The sequence below is a fragment of the Oculina patagonica genome, chromosome 1, assembly GCF_052425735.1.
Source record: "Oculina patagonica isolate OP01 chromosome 1, crgOcupat, whole genome shotgun sequence".
Taxonomy (NCBI): domain Eukaryota; kingdom Metazoa; phylum Cnidaria; class Anthozoa; order Scleractinia; family Oculinidae; genus Oculina; species Oculina patagonica.
The window spans coordinates 1,261,130-1,279,025 of record NC_135758.1 but is presented as its reverse complement, the minus strand read 5'-3'; the positions used below and the strand labels follow the sequence as shown (position 1 = coordinate 1,279,025).

The window sequence follows — 17,896 nt, the reverse complement described above, 5'->3', positions numbered from 1 at the left end:
TATTTCCTTTTTTTCTTTATTTTTTTCAGCTTCGTTAGCAATGAATAACTTTAATGGATTTAGGCTAATAGCTACCTTATCTTGATACTAGATGCCGTTTCCCCAACCAGACAATGAGCTGCTGTCACCACCCAATACGGATCCACTAATGACCCTCCACAGAACTGATTTCCAGAATTGTCCGTCACCATCACCTGCCATGGCCAGCTGTTGACGGGTGCTTCGGTACCACCGACAATTCGGTTTATGGGTGGTCTGAAGCCACACGTTACTAAACTCAAAAAATAAAAACAAAATTATATTAAGGAAGTGACGCACTTGTAGTTGCTGTCCATTGAAGTGCTCAAATCCGGACCACGTTAATCGCAGGTTATACTCTAAGGAGGTTAGTTAATTATACTAACGGATCAAGAAAACCAATTGTGAGCCTCGCTGGGGAAAAGACACATTAACTATCTTAATAAAGGCTTTGGGTAGCCCCGTCCGAGTGCAATAACTACATACATAGCAGCTTCAAGCTACAGACGTGCCTTGTGTATTGCCTTGGAACACGTCAATACACGTCCCTTCGACTTGCTGTATACAAATTCATTAACCCCGACGTGTACTATACTTTATAACATTCACTATAAAAAATCATGTTACATCCATTCTGCTTCGTTGGCTCATTGCAACCTCCAGTATCACACCATAACCAGAAACTCCGTTGAAATTTTGCCTTTTATGTAAGAGCTGCGATGGCCTATTAGCATGCAAAACTAAATAATTCTTTCGTTCCGTACGTACCTTCTTTAGTTGTAGTCACATTTTCCAAGCTCTTGTGTGGTTGTCCAGTGTCATCAACGCCAAAAACAGTCACACGATAATTTGTTGAAGGAGACAATCTTTCAATAACTGTAGTTGCAGCGTTTCCGGGAACAGTTTCTACAGTCAATATGATGCCTTGGATGCTCTTAACTTCAACTAAGTAAAACTGTGCGCATTGGTTAGCAAATGTTTCATTGAGTTTTGTCCATTGTAGGGTAAAGCTGGTGGATGTTTGGTTGAAGATTGTCAAATTCCATCCCGAAACTAGTATAGCTAGGGAAACATGCAAGAAAATTTACTTTAAACCAAATAACTTTCATTAAAGAGGCTCTGTTAGGGGGGTTTAGGTTATCCCTTACCCCAATAATTTTGAGGGCATTTATTCCTTATCCCTAAAATTACCAAAGCTGTTATCCCTATTGTTTTGTTTTTTATTATCCCTAAAACTGAGCTTTTAATGTGATGTTATACCTTATCCCTATCATTATTTAAACATTTATCCCTTATCCCTAAAATATTTTTGTGAGTTATCCCTTATCCTAAAACCCCTAACAGGGCCTCATTAAACAAACACAAATTTTATTTAAGAAATATATTTTGTGTTTGACCGAGTGGTGGTGGTGATGCTGGTGGTAGTGGTGATAAAAAAAGTGGTAGTAGCAGCAGTAGTAGTAGAAACAGAAGCAGCAGCAGCAGCAGCACAGTAGTAATGGCAACAGTAGTAGCTGGAGCAGCAAAAGCAGTAGCAGTAGGGATGTTAGCAGTGGTAGTAGTAGCAAAACTAGTAGCAATAGCATAAGCAGTAGCAGCAGCAGCAGCAGCAACCATCACAGGTCCAGTCGTTAAGGAAGCAGTACTATTATCTAAGAAAAGAAAGCAGAAGCAGCACCAACAGCATATCTTTAGTATAAAGCTTTAGAAAACAAAGCTGCCGCTGAAGACATAGTAGCCTGCAGTTCAGGCGTTTTTGGCGTCCGAACGCTCGATAATAACAATCGGTCTTTTTTAGTCGCCATCTTGGATGCTTGACGGGTAGAGGATTGAGGCTAGTCAAACTCTCCATTGGGGACACTTTTGACTAGTTCCAGTTCTCTGTGCGCCTACTCTACCAAGATGGCCGTCGTAATATGCAGTCAGCGTTTGCGCCCAAATACACCTGCACTTCAGACTAAATATATAGTAGTGAGAGTACAAGCAGAAACAGTAGCACTGCGACAACATTTTAATAGTTGATTTTTAACGCACCTGACGTCAGACCTTTTTTCAAAATGGCGAACTTTATCTTAATACTGCTGTCTTGACTTTTTGTGTTTACTTGGATGGATATGTTACTTGAGAGACCAAAGGCAACATCCGCTAGAATTTCTGGAGCAAACGACGCACAACCAAAGTGATAGAGAACTTCAGTTCCATTTCCGTCGATGATCTTGGCAAATTCCTGATCACTGAATTATTAGGGAAAAAGGAAAATATTACATTTAGATTTGCGTACAATGCATATCAATTAATGGTACAACATTTGTACCAAAATAATCATTCCTTCTTTCATTTTATGAGCTAATTCATGATACTGTTACTTTTAGTTTACAAAGTAATACCCTAATTAATTTTTAACACCATTTTGATAGTTGAAAAAAAAATAAATGATAACTTTTACATTTGTCAAAAAATTCATGATATTGGCATGACGTGTGTTTTATGAGAGAAGAACTTAGAAAAAAAATTCTGAGTTCACAGATGGGATTTGAACCGACGACCACTAGTCAGACGCTCTAACCACTGAGCTACTGAAAAATCAATTATTCCGAGCAGTGGCCATTTGTGGGCTAAGTAACACAAAGTGACACAACGGCTGCATCGCGCAATCACATTTGAATTGTTTGAATTATTTCGCGGTGGTTTTACTAATAATATGTGTAACGTGGGCCCCAGAGGGAAGGCGAAGTCGTGGCAGACCGAGGGAGACTTGGCGAAGAACTGCCGAAAGAGAAAGAGCGGCTTTGGGTTTCGGCTCGTGGAACGAGGCAGCGGTGGCTGCCCGCGACCGTGCAGCATGGCGAAGGAGAATGTCCGGCCCTATGCCCACTTAGGGCTTTGGCTATAAGTAAGTAAGTATGTGTATCAGTAAGGCATCTGTTTTTGTTGGTTATTTTTAAATATTATTGATTACTTCTGCCAACAAATTGTTAAACTGCTGGGTTAGCAAAGTGTCCCCAGTTCGAGACTAGATCACATTCACGAGAAAACTGACTTTCTAGAAAGAAATATCCAACTGAGACTTCACTATACCTGCAAGAGTAAAAATTTAATTCTTGAACAGATATGAAGGCAACGGCCTCGCGGATGCCAGCACCTTGTATTTCCCAGTAAAGGATATCATTGTCACTCGTGGCTTTTGCCTCTATATGGCCAAAGGTCTCATTTACAGAGAATGAAGAGCCTAGAAAAGGGAAACCAAAGCAATTTAACACTTAAATGGAATCGATTTTTGTAAGGTTTATTTATTTATCTGTTATATGTCGAAACACAAAAGCCATGCTCGGTTTGAGCGTATCCAGGGCATTTGTTTCTCAAAAGGTTAAACATAAAAGGAATGGACTCAACGAATACATATCAGGTATACAATGACCAAAAGTCAATATCCTACAGTTTTCTAATGCCCTACTATTTGTCTTGCTTAATACAATTGAAAGTATTTTATCACGGTTCATTATCTTCAAAACTGCTCTCAAAATAGTTAAGTCGACGTGATTGCAATTATATATTGAAAACTGTATCTTCTTTGTTAGCATCTGCAGGTGAACGTACTACAACTGCTTATGAATAATAATAGTTCATTTCTAGCCCTGTACAGAGTGGAGAGAGATCAAAACTGGATTTGTGTCACCTAACAGATTAAACAGAAACAAATTAAATAATCCAGGATCTAACAGACCTGTGGTACCAACAACAAAGTCCGACAATGGCCCTACGCCCTTGGAAGTGAAAGCGGCTACAGCGATGAGGTATTCCTGTGCTGGTTTAAGATCTTTTAACGTGGATTGTGTAGGGTTATGGAAACTTCCATGGATGCTTTTAAACGGAGACGAAACGTCGTTTTCTTTGTAGTAGATCGTGTACCCTAACAGTATGCCATTGGCGTAGAACTGGGGAAGAGGGTTCCACTCCACCAGAAGGTCCGATGTAAACTCGACGCTATTCACCCGAACACCACTTGGCGCTCTGTTTGGAACTGAAAAACAAAAAAAACATTTAAAGGTTGGTTGCTATGACGGTTCTGATGTTCATTTCTTTTATTTCTGCATTTTTCTCTAGTCAAGACGGACAAACTGAAGACGACTGGGGAAGAGTCAGCATTTTTCAAGCAAAGGACGAATTGCAATAGTCACTATGCATGCTTATAATTACGTCAAACTGGAAGCACATTTGTAAATTTTCATTTGAAGAAATTTCCAAAGCAGCAAAAATAAAACAATATCAAAGTGTGGCTGTGACGTATTCATAAACGAAGCAACTTTTAAAGGCTATAAAAGGGGCCATTATTAATAACTTTTTGGGAACATGGGAACAAAGGAAAAATACAATACGGAAACTAGTCCAGTCCCTGAACTCTCTCTTCCGCGCGCCTTTTATAGGGGTTGAACCCAGGTGCGCAAAGAGAGACTCCAGAATAACTTGCATGCGCATGCTCAGAACGAACCAATCAGAGCTAGGAGTGTGGCATCACTTGCTTGGCACGCGCGCGCTTGGCTAAAAATGCTCGCTCAAATGAAGAATTCAACTACGCGACCAAGCGCGCGAATAAATGCACGAAAAAAACTGTGCTCAGTTGCATCCAAAACCAATTCAATAAACGGCTATAAAACTAGGAAAAGTTGACGGATAGCGATTTCTGTTTTGGCCGTTAGCTTTTAGTAGACACTGATTGGAAAACTAGGCTTCCAAAATTATTCCGGTGATCCAGCTTTAGTACACTTTCGCGTAGTTGAACTCGTCATCTGTGCACGCGCGTTTTCAAAAGTGCTGCCAAATAATTTATGGTTTTCCCCCAATTTTTTTTTTTTTGGGGGGGGGGGGAAACTGGCGCATGCGCATGCAAGTTATTCTGGACTCTCTCTTCGCGCGCCTGGGTTCAGCCCCAGTATAGGGCGCGCGGAAGAGAGAGTTCAGGGACTGGAATATACGGGAACAAAAGCATGTTATATTAGTGAACAACCAACGCCAAAATCGAAAAATAAATACTTTTAGAAAACAGGAGAACACAAGGAAAAGTTTGTTGCGACCAAGGGAAAATTGAACCCGCCCCATATGAGGCCGTCTTTGTAGTGGAACTTACCCCCTTCATCGGTTGTTACTAAAACTTCGTTACTTTTAAATGGTATCCCATCGCCATCAACGACTACAACACCAACATTATACTCTGTGTATTCACTAAGGTGCATAATCTCAGATTCTGTTGTGTTTTGATCCACGATTTCGCCAGTTGGTTCGCTGCTGCTGATAATCTTTCTGGCAAAGGCAACATAAAAACGTACTCCACCACTGAGAAGATTGGTCGGGTGGCTCCAGATTATCCTGATACTTTTTGCTGTTTTGTTCACCACAGTAACGTTCCAGCCAACCAAAAGGGAAGCTGCAGTAAAAGTAGTTATAAAAACAATCGAAGTAAAATGTTAAAACATAAAACTGTAAAATAAATATTTCTGAATCCATGGACATAGTTAGTGTGTTGTTGGGTGTTGTAAGGCTTTCCAGACGCAAAAAGTTTCGAGAACGACTCAGTTGTTAGCCGTGATAGATAAAGACTCTTTGTTCTTCATGTGGTAAACAAGACTACTGTTACTTGATCCCATCGTTTTTTTTTTTCCGTTTTTCTGCCTTAGAAATATCCGCATTTCCGAATTCCAATAAAACCTTACAACCAAACTAACTAACAAAACCAACCCATCGACGTTGCTTTTCCCTCTTTAAAAAGTAAATGATTCTAAGCTTTATTTTTTTTAACGGAAGAAGCTGTGTACTTGTATTCGAACAAAATGGTATTTTCTTATCTTTAATTTCTTACCTAAATTCAGGCGTTGCCTCAAAATGCCATAATCAAGAATGACATAACTCTGGCTGTTGACAAGAGACACTTGTATTGTGATATTGTTTGATTGTCCAAACGGAACATACTGGAAAGTGTTATTGGAGGAGGCGGGATCCCATTCGTGTACAGCAAAAACCTCGGTTCCATTTCCATCAAAACCTTTAATGTACTCACTGTAAAATCAAAATTGTTAACGCTTACTCAGTGCATAAATCGAGCTTCACGCAATGGAACAAATCCAAATATATGTCCATTTTTTTACCGAATACGACTGAAATAGTCTTTGATACAAAAAGGCTTAAACTACTTTTACAGACTTAAAGGTTTCCAGCTAATCACCACGTTCTTGCTTCACAAAAAAAAAGGCAAGAAACATGGCCTGATGTATAATCAAAATAAAACAGGGTGACGCTATCAAGGTTGTGCTTATTTCAGTCGTGTACCAAAGCTAACATAAAAACATGAAACAAGTACAACCTACCTGCTGTAACCACTAAAGTTCACTTGGCGGATCGAAAGAATGGCAACTGCTTGAGGTATCCCGGCATCTCCAAGTATCCAGTTGCAGTATGGCTCAAATTCACTTGTATAGCTGATATTCAGTCTTCCAGAGGATTGGTTTACTATGTTCGTGCACTCTAAAAAAATAAATAACTGTCGTCGATCATTATGGTCCAATACATGTACATTTTTTCGCCAAAGAAAGTATATATTTGTTGTTTTTTTCTTGTGTTGTTGTTGTTGTTTTTTACTTTTCCAATTTACCTTTTAACCTTAGTCGAGTGGAAAAATTAAGTCTCCACTGGGTAAAGCTAAGCAAAAAGTGATATAAAAAAAGACCTCACAGACGTAGGTTTAAATCTGGTATCAGTGGGCAGAAAAATATTTCAATAAAGATTCACGAAAAAAGCAGGCTGTAGTAAATTAAGTACACAATAGGCCTCCAATGAACAATAAATTATGAAAATCTATTTTTCAAAATAGTTCTACCAGATCATTTTTGAAGGGACAGCCTCTTAAGGCAGCTCACATCGGTTTCATCATCTTTTTTTTTGTTGTGCAATGCCGTATACTTTCATGATCATAACTACGGTAGAAAATAAAAGTCGCGGACGTACCTTGACACATTCCCTCGACAATGGACACGTCATCAATAGCAATGTCCCCCGTGAAAGAGTCTCCCCTAATTCCTTCAAAAGTAATCTAAGGAGGAGCAAAAACAATATCTAAGCAGTATTTAACAGTGGGTCTTTTCTTGGTGTTATCTGTGCATACTGACACAACCCTGTGACGCACAATAGAGGTGGGGACGATTTATACCAACCGCCCTCTCCCATGCCGAAATTTTGTATGTCAACTATGTATCCATGAGTTTTGATGCTGCTTGGCCACTTTATTATGACAGGCAGGTTTGGCAAAAAAAAATCTTCATTTTGACATAAACCAGGTTTTTGAACAAACGTGAACGGTTTGTAATTTTTTTAATTACATTAGCATGTTGACTTTATTTTATTATTAATTTTCATTATTTTTGGACTTACTAATGAGCGAAAATAGTTTTAATTAACGTCCCAACCAACAAAAATGTCATCTTGGTATGTAGAGTAAAAAAAAAACATTTTATAGTGAAAGCAAAGTAATCACTTTGTGAACTATTAAATTCAACCCCCTTTCCCACTTCCTTTTATGCACCACGGGGTGGGTATTAATTTTTTCTTGTACGTTCGAGGGTTAGAAATAAAGTAAGTAAAATAGACTAATGCAATGCCCAGTATAGTTTGCCAACTGGTAAATGGTTTGGGTTGCCTAAATCTGGTAATCTTTGGCACTGTAATTTTGTCATTGAGTTTAAGCTGTTTTGAAGCTAAGAACTAACTAAACCAGTAGAAACAAGCATTTTGTAAACTAGTATACTTGGTATTGAAAAGACTTGTCAGAGGAGCACACCAATTGGTAGAAACCACTGCGTTTCTTGTTAAATTGGTCTCTTTTTAGATCATTGTTTTGTGTTTTTCAGCTAAAGTTTGCTTTGCTTATAAGGTCGAAAATGTGCAGTAATGACATAATTGATTATCAAGCCCCGCACAACATCCTTAGGGACAGATATGATATGACAACATACAATACCATACCATACCACAATTTTTCTGCTTCCATTGCTTTACCTTCCAAATAATTTAGCTGTTGTTATATGTAATGTTTAATAAACAAGCAGGAGGGCTTTATCAAGTTTAAAACACGAGGGGCAGCCGAGTGTTTTAGACTTGATGAAGCACGATCACGATCATATAATCGATGCCTCTAGTTGTGGCGTTGGAAATTAGCATACGAAAAAATATTTCGTAGAAAATAAGTATGCCAATAAATCAAATTTCACACGTGTTTTGAACTGAACGAAGAGGACATGGCGTCCACTTCCAGGGCTTTTCGGAAGCCTAAAAATGTCGAGGAAGAGAGGAAATTATTAGAAAGTGCTACCCCAAAGTCAACATAGGCAGCGACAAAGTGGTCCTTGAAAATTTTTCGAGAATGACAGAATGGTAGGAAAAACCGAAGTCCAGCAATCGAGCCTTGCGCCTTCAGAACTGACAACTCTAAAGTGCAATGCTTGGACACTGACATAACCAGTACGACGGCTGAGTCATTGAACTTTTTGGCAGATTAAATTTGACGAAGAAGTGTGCAAAGAGAATGGTGAAAGGTACAGAATTTTTCTGGATCTGTATTTAACAACTGTACTATGTGAAAAAAGTAAATGTACTGCGTGTGTAAAGAACATTAAATATTCACCACCATTTGTTGTTTCAGTTGATGTATTTTTAATTAATATTCATAAATCACGTGCAGTGACTTTATATCTGATAAAACACTGCATACTAATAAGGAAGAGGTTTTATCAATATAAAGTCGATAGGTTGATACATAGTGCAAAAATATATGTAACTTACGCTACTCTGCAAAGTTATGGACACTTTCGTTACCATCCATTGGTTGCCATGGTTTCCAGATTTCGTAAAAATTGTGGTATTTCCGTTGTAGACATTAAGGGTATTTATTGTTTCTCCATACATGTGATAATAAAACTTTAGGCAGGACAACTTTCCTTTATCAGAGCTCGGCACAGAAAAATCCAGTTTGGCAATATCCCCATACTGTCGTGGTAATGTAGTTTCGATATACATGTAGCGTCCTACAATTAAAAATACCTTTGAATAAGTAATAATTGACAAATTGATTAACATCATTCTTTTTATGTGGACATCAGATTAAAACTATTCAAAGAAGCAGTCCATTTATGTGAAGCACTGAGATTCGATGTAACTTTATTTTCCTGTCCAATCGTATCGATTACTACAGGATAGTTTTCGTGTTTATTTTAATAAAATTATTACAGAAACTATAAGAGAAACTATCCTTTTGGGAACATAATGCCCACGATTTCTTCTTTTTAATGAATTGATTGGAAAAGTCGCCAAAATGAGAAATAAAAATCTACATGCTTCCCAACCAATATCATGTAAACATTTTTTTCATCATATATTCTGTAGCAAGTGTGATCAAGTTACTGTTTACATTTGAACTGTTGTTAACACATGGACGGCGAGACATTTTTCCAACTGGGGGGGGGGGGGGGGGGGGGGGGGCTGACTAGTGACTTGAAGTGGGGAGGCTTAAGATACTTTTCTCTTATTAACACACCCCCGGCTCCGCCGTCCCCGTTACAGGCGAAGATAAAAATTTAGTATATGAAGCGAAAAGATCTAGATTTGCTTAACAAGTTATTTATAAAAGTGAAAAATTTGAAACCATCTTTATTACAGACGACGGATTAATTATTTACAAACAAGAAGCTTGAGAAGCTTGAGAAGCTTAAAATCGGGCGCTTAATAATTAGCTATCTGTTTTGACTTGAAAGGCAGGGTACAGTACAGTAAAAATCACTGCAAAAACAGTCACTTAAACCTATTCAGGCCGGGGGGGGGGGGCTTTTGAGGCCCTCGCTGACTTTTGACGCTTATAAATTTTTCAAGATTCAACCAAACGCTGCCAAACTTTGCGCGTTTATCGAAAATTTATCTCGCAATAATTTGGTAGGATTAGTTATTGTGCCAGTAACTTGAAATCACCATGGCAACGTCATTTTGACAGGCTTGTTTACCCAAATTTGAATTTTTCGTGTTTCTATTTAATAATGAAAATCTGGAATGTTTTCAAGATTGCATTATTACTTAATGACATAAATGGTCTCAATTTATAAAAATATATTTCGCACAATACAAATAAACGATTGAACTAGACGTCTAGAAAATATAAATTTGTAACACTTAGCAAAGTGCAGCCTTTTAATAAAGGCGGGGTTTTACCTGAAGACCAAGTTTTCCAACGCTTTAGGTGGCTGACGCATTTCAGTATTTTCCAGTCCTTACACTTTAATGGAACAGTATACAACTCCTAATCAGGTACTATTGTCAAGAAAATGATCACAACTTATTGACCATTGATTAGGTATTTGTTTCATACCATTACTGTAATAGAAACTGGTGAAGAATAGTAGTACTGACCCAAAGTATAAGGGCTGGAAAACACTGAAAACCATTTCAGCCGCGTTTCAAGGAATCCAAAAAAGCTTTACTTATCCCATATATATTTGTTTTGCAGTATTTTGTTAATTTTTGAACGATTTTGGGGGATGTCTGGAAGGCGATAGTTTTTCTCAAAGAATTAGTAAAATGTAGACAAATAAGAAATATTGAAGATTTAATGTGATTTTAAAATTTGAATTTGAAGTTAAAAATTGGTGGACGGACACCAAACAGTCTCTTGACAACCCGGAGTGCTCTTGCGAGGGGGTCAACTGTTTGAAGGTGTTTCCATTCTTTTCTTCAATCCCTTCTTTAAATCTCTTAAAGTTCCATTCAAATTCAGGTAGAACCCCATCTTAATTTTTGTTCTTGTGAGAAAACAACAGAAGTCAAAGGTTGCGTGATATAACCAAGCATGGATTTTAATTCTCCCTCCCTTTCCATCTCCTTAGCCTTTCACCCCCACCTGTCCCTCCCTTTCTACTCTCATTCAATTTAATGTTTGTTTAAATTTCCTAACCAATTCAGTATCGTACTAATCTGTGCCAAGCAATCAGATAATATCAGAAATTTGCCTTAATTTTGATCTCCCATTCCAAGACCTTAGAGTATAAACCGCTAATAAAGCAAAACACACTGATAATAATTCTCTGAGGTTATACACCTTGCAGTATTAACGTACTAACAAACTTGACAACAAACCCCATGTTGTACTAAGGATTTTTACTGATCAACATAGAAAATGAGTTCACAATGGTTTGTTCCCAAAACGTTTTTTACTGTACAGAGGGTCTGTTTATTGACCTGTAACTTGTATACCGTATTGAAAAATTCAGAACGAACCGACTTCTGCCCGCTACCATACAGCCGTTTACTGGCAGTCTTTGAAAATCCTGAATTTCGTCAAAATGAACCAAAATAAAGTTTTAAAATTTCCTTTATCAATATGGTTCTTATCTTTTTATTCAATTCTATAAACTGCTTTTATGCAGTACTGTCCACAAAGATTTCAATTTCCTCAAAGTTTCGGGACAAATGGATACAAAATATTTCGTGCAGAATGTAATTTGATTAAGCGAATGTTTTCACGTCTATAAATACATCAAGCAGTGAATGAAAAACCGTTTTGTTTTCATCGATGAGAACCACTTTCAAATAGTTAATGCATAAAAAATAACAATCAGATCAGAATACAATAATTATTAATGTAAGGTCTGACGCTATTATGTCTCGGCAGAGATACTTCTTTTTTGCAAGTTCAAATGTATGCAAATTTCGTGTGAAATGTAATTCGATTTCATTGTCTTGTTTACAAACTCATTCTCAAGAAAGTTGTATTTTCGTGAATAAAACCAATTGGCCTGTTTTGTTTTCCTGATCATGTTTGTCTGTGATTTTTACCAAACATGTGGTCTTTTTTTCGGAACTTTAAGTTGTACAAAAATTCCTATTTTAAACACAGATGTCACTTCCGGAATTTCTCATCTTAAATTCAATTGGTATTTAATTATAATTATTCGAAGTTTTCATTTTCAAGTCATCTTTTTATTCGATAGCTTTACTGATCTCGTAAAAAATTCATTCAAGTTCACACCAATACTGTACACTGCCAATGTTTTGCTGATGTCTTGAGAAGTGTCTTACTAACGTCACTAGTCAAATCTAAAATATATCCAAACCAAGTTGTGCAAACATTCTAATCTTTGTGACAGGCGACTTTGACGCCCAACTGTGCGGAAATGAAAATCGACATACTTCTTGCTAAATATATAAAAAATAGTTTTAAGTGGAGTCCGCCTCAAAAAAAATGTACCGCCAGATCACACTGCTATTTGTAGAAACCTGCAAAGCGTCTAGTTTCAAAAGTTTCCCACAAAAACATTGCGTGACATCAATGACGTCACCCCTTTTATTTACAAAAATAGCTTCAACTTGTCAAAGCAACTACAGTTTCACAATAGTGATTATTAGTACTTTACCCCTTAAGCTTTTTCCTCTGTCCTCCCACCGAAGCAAAGAAGAGAACCAGATTGCAGATTAGCCCAAAAGTCGACCCAGTATTCCTACAACGATTTACTGTCAAAACTGAAATGAAACCGATTGGTCCAGGCTATCCCCGTAATTTTTAGCCGACAGGAGACTATCGTCTAGGACGACCAAAGGGTAAACTATAAATCGGCCACGCCCGATTAAAGAGGGCTTCTTCACTTTTGGGGTGAGGACTAGGCCAAAAATTTTAAACCAAACAGCCTTGGTAAAACAGTCTTGAAAACAAAGTCATGGTTCAGTTGCCTGACAAACAAATATCACATGAACAGTTAATTTACAAACCGAGTTTCCTCCGATATTTTTGTTGCTGTATTTTTTTTTTTTTTTCAACATTTATTTTTGGCAGAGGAATATTGCCTTATAATTTCTCTTGTGTGTCTCGTGGCCTAAAAATGCTCCATAAACTCCGTAGTTGCAAACGCAAAATCACACGAAATCCATCCCGCATACAAGTCAAAACACACGTTTAATCAAAGATAGATACGGTAACTGAAAATAATAAATATTACAGACACAGAAATGAGCATAAAATAACTTACAACGAACGGCTTGAGGAAAACAGGAAAACGATAAAGCAAAATGAACGAGAAATGTACGAAGACGAATGTGACGGACGACTTCAAAAACCATAAAAGACGAACCGTAAACTCAAAACTTGACCGTTGACTAGAAACCCACAAACAAAACTGACTGAATAAATTACACGCAACAGAACATATACCAATATGCAAATAAAAATCACATGTACAGAAATGGACTAAAAAACAAAGGTAACTAATTAACGCGAAAACTAACACGAAACTATGGAACTAAACCAAACGAAAACAAAAATTTCTGGCTCCTACACACTCCTTCAGTGGTAAGAAAACTGCAGGTGTAACAAGTTCGACAGGAAGTGACAGCGGCAGAATTTGGTCGGAGCTTTTAAAAAGAAAACCTTCAATAGGATTATGTTCGATCTTAGTAAAAAAAAATATTTTATAACTAAGCAATTCCAAGTTACTCACCGTTTCCGCTTTGATCAGAGTCTGGCCCCGTACCAGGTGACAAAGTCGGACCGTTCTGGTTTGTCCAGTCAAAGTCATCCTGATCACTTTGTGACCAGCCAGGACACAAGCCATCGTCAAAGCTGCAGCCTTTGAAACATGGAATTAACATTAATAAGGTTTTTGACAGAAAGAAAAAGTCTTTAATTCTGCAGCTATCTCAGACAATAAATGCCTCATAGAAGCGCTAAGGGTATGCAAACAGACCGAATGGTAGCCTAGATAGTTACAAGGCCGTTGTCTGTTAAACGAAAGAATTTCCAGTAGTTTTCGTGTTATGCAAAGGGGATAATGGCTCTGCTGGCTTCATTGAAACTTTCCTCCCATGGAAACGTAGGTGTACCTCACTTCAGTAATGGCAAAAAGCAATAAAGATGCTCACAGTGGAATCTAGTTAATAAGACACTGCATAATATACACGAACATACTTACTATGAACTGCTTTGGTCAGCTGGATACAACCTAATAAAACTAGAGAAAGAAAAATTCGTGTTGAAAAGTGTCAGTTAATCTTCCTTTCTTATCATATTTTTTAATATCAATCTTGCAACTGAACGCGCTGAAATCATTATCATAACCTTTCTCTATATAGTTTTTTTAAATTTTTATATTTTTTATTTTGCTAATACATACAATACACCTTACAATAGAAAAATACCTAAAAATCTTATTATATTAAAAACTAACTTTAATATTGAAAGAAACTACAACCAATACAAATAATAAATTTTGTACCTTAACATCTGTTAGAAAGAAAGAAAAGATCATAAAATCTCAATATCGCTTGAAATATAATCCACAAAAATGTTTATCTACTTATCATTATTAATATTACTATGACCAATAACTAATTCCTCTTTCAAATCTGCAACTTGCTTCAGTTCTATAATAGACTTGTCAACAATAATTTTATTTTTTTTTACTTTTGGCAACAGTCATGAAATGTTTAGTTCATCCGCCATTGCCATTTGAAACAATGGAGAACAAAGTAAAAAAGCTACCAAGCTACCAATTAATACAGAAAGTTGTGACGAAACCCGCTTTAGTAATTTAAAATTTAAAAATCAAAACAAATCCAGCCTGATTTACATTTTTCCTTTTGCGTTTTTTTTTTGAGCATCGTTATTATTATTGAGCAAAGATCAGTCAACTGAGGAGGTTCCAGTTTAGTGATCAAATCAATAAGAATTAAGAATACGTTTAGCATTGTATAAGAGATATATTTTTTCAAAAGGAAAGAATATAATCCTTTTAATTATCTCAGAAGCCTTCCTGACGGGTATGAAACTTTGTCATAAACAACAGCGTTTCCATAGAAATCCGATTAGAAATATTGAAACAATGATTTTCTGAGCAATTTTTAAATCGCAAAGCTCGTCGGATTGCCGAACAATTTTTGTGGTTCGATTTTTTGAATAATGATACCTTTCATAAAAGTATTTTGGCTAACTATTCTTAACGACATGTACTTTCCTGGCCATATTGCAGACATTGACGGGATGATATAGGTTTGGTACTTTTACGAGATCTAGAATCCACGTCAAACATCGTATTAAAGGGGAAGTATTATGGGGATTTTGTGTAATTTCAAAAGCTAAGAAACATTTCAGTGTTAACGGAAACCTTTAAATAATGGTCCGGGTTGGTTTTAAATTACCACCGAGTGAACTAAAACTGACGACGTTGTCTCTGCCATAGGTTTGTCCAAAATACGCTAGAAACGATCACGATTTGTTCTTTTTTTAAGAATTAATATTCGGTTGATATCTTTTTCTTGGTGTTCTAGGATTATTTTCATAGCAAGTTGAAATATTATGGCACACTTTCGACGGAAAACAATCGAAAACTTCGTAATACTTCCTCTTTAAGGGCTGCCGTGATGAGAGCCCATCATAATAGATACCATTTGTATATCAATGAAAGCCGAAATTTATTGTCCTCAAATAAGTTTTCGAATTAGAATAATGGATCTCATCGGCTATTCATGTTCCTCAGCTTTTCACGATAGACAGGCATGGGCTGGAAAGTGCTGTCATGAACTAGTTTTGTTTCTAAAATTATCCAACGAATACATTGGTGTGACTGCAAAGTCGACCGAAAGCACTAACTACAGTTAGGTATGAAGCCATGTAACTTTAGGTATGAAGCCATGTAAAGTTAAACTTTAGTTACACTTTAGTTACGTTGTAGATGTGACCGCAGCCATTCGTGACATATTTGAATGTGAGCTACCAATTTAGTTAAGTCATGATCACGATCATGCAATAGACGTCTAGCTTTTAAACAAACAACAACTTGAGGTGATTGCTTACCGCGGCCACTGTAAACAAATTATCTTAAGTCTCGGGCTCACGCAGAATCATCAAAATTAAGCAAGGAAAGTTTTATTTCCTTAAAAAATGTTTCAACCGATTATTTAGTGTTTTTAGAACAATAACTTGATCGACAGTGCATGTCCAAGATGAGGTTTTTTGGTGTTATATGTCGTCTAGTACGCAGCACATATACTTACCAGTTGTAAAAAGCCACACGTTAACAATACAAAGCTTCTTTCGCCGAGTCATTGGGTAGGTGGTATAGTTTGTATGCATGCACTAGCACGTCGAAGTTATGACACTGCCTGAAGCAAAAGTGAAATAACTCAAAGTGCGTCATAAAAGCGCAAATTATAAGCATGAATGGAACAGCCGAAGTGAAGTCGAGCAATTTAAGTGCCCGCGGGTATTTCTTATTGGTCTGATATAACACTTGATGGCATTGTTTGAAACGGAAATGACTCAAAGTGCGTCACAAAAACGCAAAGCTACGACGTAACACGTAACTAAAGTTTAACTTAACAACGGTAAACGTTGTGTCTATTTGTTTCTCATTTTTCTTTTTCTTTTTTTGTACGGCAACTTAGCCTGCGAATACAGCCGCCTCTCACGCTCCGATACGCTTGTTCGCAGGCTAACGGCAACTCGGCGTCGTAGAAAAACAAATGAAATAAGTTTAAACTTTTAACGGTTGCTAGACACCGAAGAATTCAAAATTTATTTTTGCTAACATTATTTTTATGTAATTTCTTGGCATTTCTATTTTCCTCCTTCACGCTTTATTTTGGATATTTTTCTTCATTTCGCACTTGTGAAAAGAAACGTCAAACTCTGATAAGTTGTTCGTTTGTAAACTTAAAACTAACACATGAACCCTGCTTGGGTATAACTTTAGTAAGTCTCTATTGTTTTGGATCACTGAGACGTATATTTTCTAACTATATTGTTAGAGTGAACAGAGAATGTGACCGCTGCCATTGTTTGGAACGGCGGAACAGAGGAAAATGCTAAATATATTCAATTGCTTTTACAGTTTAAGGGCATTTGTTTGTTTTGAAAAGAAACTAACAGACCTTATCAGTGTCGAGGAAGCACTCTTGACGAGTAGGAAGGATTGTCATTAAAAAATCAATGAAAATACGATGGAAAATATTTAAAAAGTGATACTTTGTGCATTTTTTTAATTAAACGTTCATCGCATTTTCGAGTAATTAATGGACTCAGCGTCTATTTCTATCCAGAAGTAATATTTTACTATATTATTTCTTTCAAAAAATAGATCTCATCGGCAAACGATGTTCCACAGTTTTTGGCTCTATATTCACAACAGACAGGTCTGGGTTGGATACTTTAAGAAAGATATCAACGCTAAAAGATCCGAATTAAGGGCTTCCGTGATGTGAGCACATCATAAGATATGCCGAGTTAATTATCCTCAAATAGGTATACGTCAATTTCAATTATAATATTGTCCAAAGTTCACAGCCTTTAGCATGACGCAACTTTCTGTGTGGCTAATTTTGTTTCAGATAAGTATGTTTGTATATATAAAAATATAACTTTATTTAATGAGAATGACATTATTAATACCTGCATAATAGTCCTTCCTAACAATAAGAAATACCAATCTCAACACGTTTCATAAATCTATTTTCTATCACCCCTGACAATAATTTCGTACTTCGTGCCTCTGAAATTTTCATGATAGCCAATCTGAAATGCACCACAGTCAAGCATTTTATTGTGAAGATACCGTCAGATGACAGGTGTAGTTTTAGCCGATATTTATTCTGCAACAAATGCGCGCGCTGCCCATATATGGTCAAAATGTTAACGTTATCTGTCATCTGTACATAACAGATACCCTGCGATAAATGTAGGTTGCGAAGATTCGCCGTCCGAAGTCTTGTCAAGCGCTGCATAATTACAGTTTTTCTTTCTACAAAATGTGTTTAGTTGACAATTTGTTGAATAATAAAACAATTATCCTGCTCAATCTTGCGAAAT

General features: G+C 36.8%; 2 protein-coding genes across 4 annotated transcripts in view; one reads left to right on the top strand and one right to left on the bottom strand.

Moving 5' to 3' along the window:
• LOC144649729 (MAM and LDL-receptor class A domain-containing protein 1-like) overlaps positions 1-16,191 on the bottom strand; it is a 55,691-nt gene extending 39,500 nt beyond the window's left edge. Inside the window, exons 1-13 of one of the 2 annotated variants that reach the window (XM_078509333.1) lie at positions 16,087-16,191; positions 14,007-14,045; positions 13,536-13,664; positions 8,845-9,086; positions 7,015-7,099; positions 6,378-6,534; positions 5,873-6,069; positions 5,144-5,440; positions 3,743-4,039; positions 3,097-3,247; positions 2,053-2,252; positions 787-1,080; positions 76-271 (exon numbers count right to left, since the gene is read on the bottom strand). In XM_078509333.1, coding sequence (XP_078365459.1) covers positions 76-271; positions 787-1,080; positions 2,053-2,252; positions 3,097-3,247; positions 3,743-4,039; positions 5,144-5,440; positions 5,873-6,069; positions 6,378-6,534; positions 7,015-7,099; positions 8,845-9,086; positions 13,536-13,664; positions 14,007-14,045; positions 16,087-16,165 — 2,363 coding nt within the window. In that variant the 5' untranslated portion in view covers positions 16,166-16,191. The remainder of the gene's footprint in view (positions 1-75; positions 272-786; positions 1,081-2,052; positions 2,253-3,096; positions 3,248-3,742; positions 4,040-5,143; positions 5,441-5,872; positions 6,070-6,377; positions 6,535-7,014; positions 7,100-8,844; positions 9,087-13,535; positions 13,665-14,006; positions 14,046-16,086) is intronic. The other variant, XM_078509405.1, reaches the window with a different exon arrangement.
• LOC144648698 (uncharacterized) overlaps positions 1-17,896 on the top strand; it is a 197,111-nt gene that overhangs the window by 89,124 nt on the left and 90,091 nt on the right. The window lies entirely within an intron of this gene.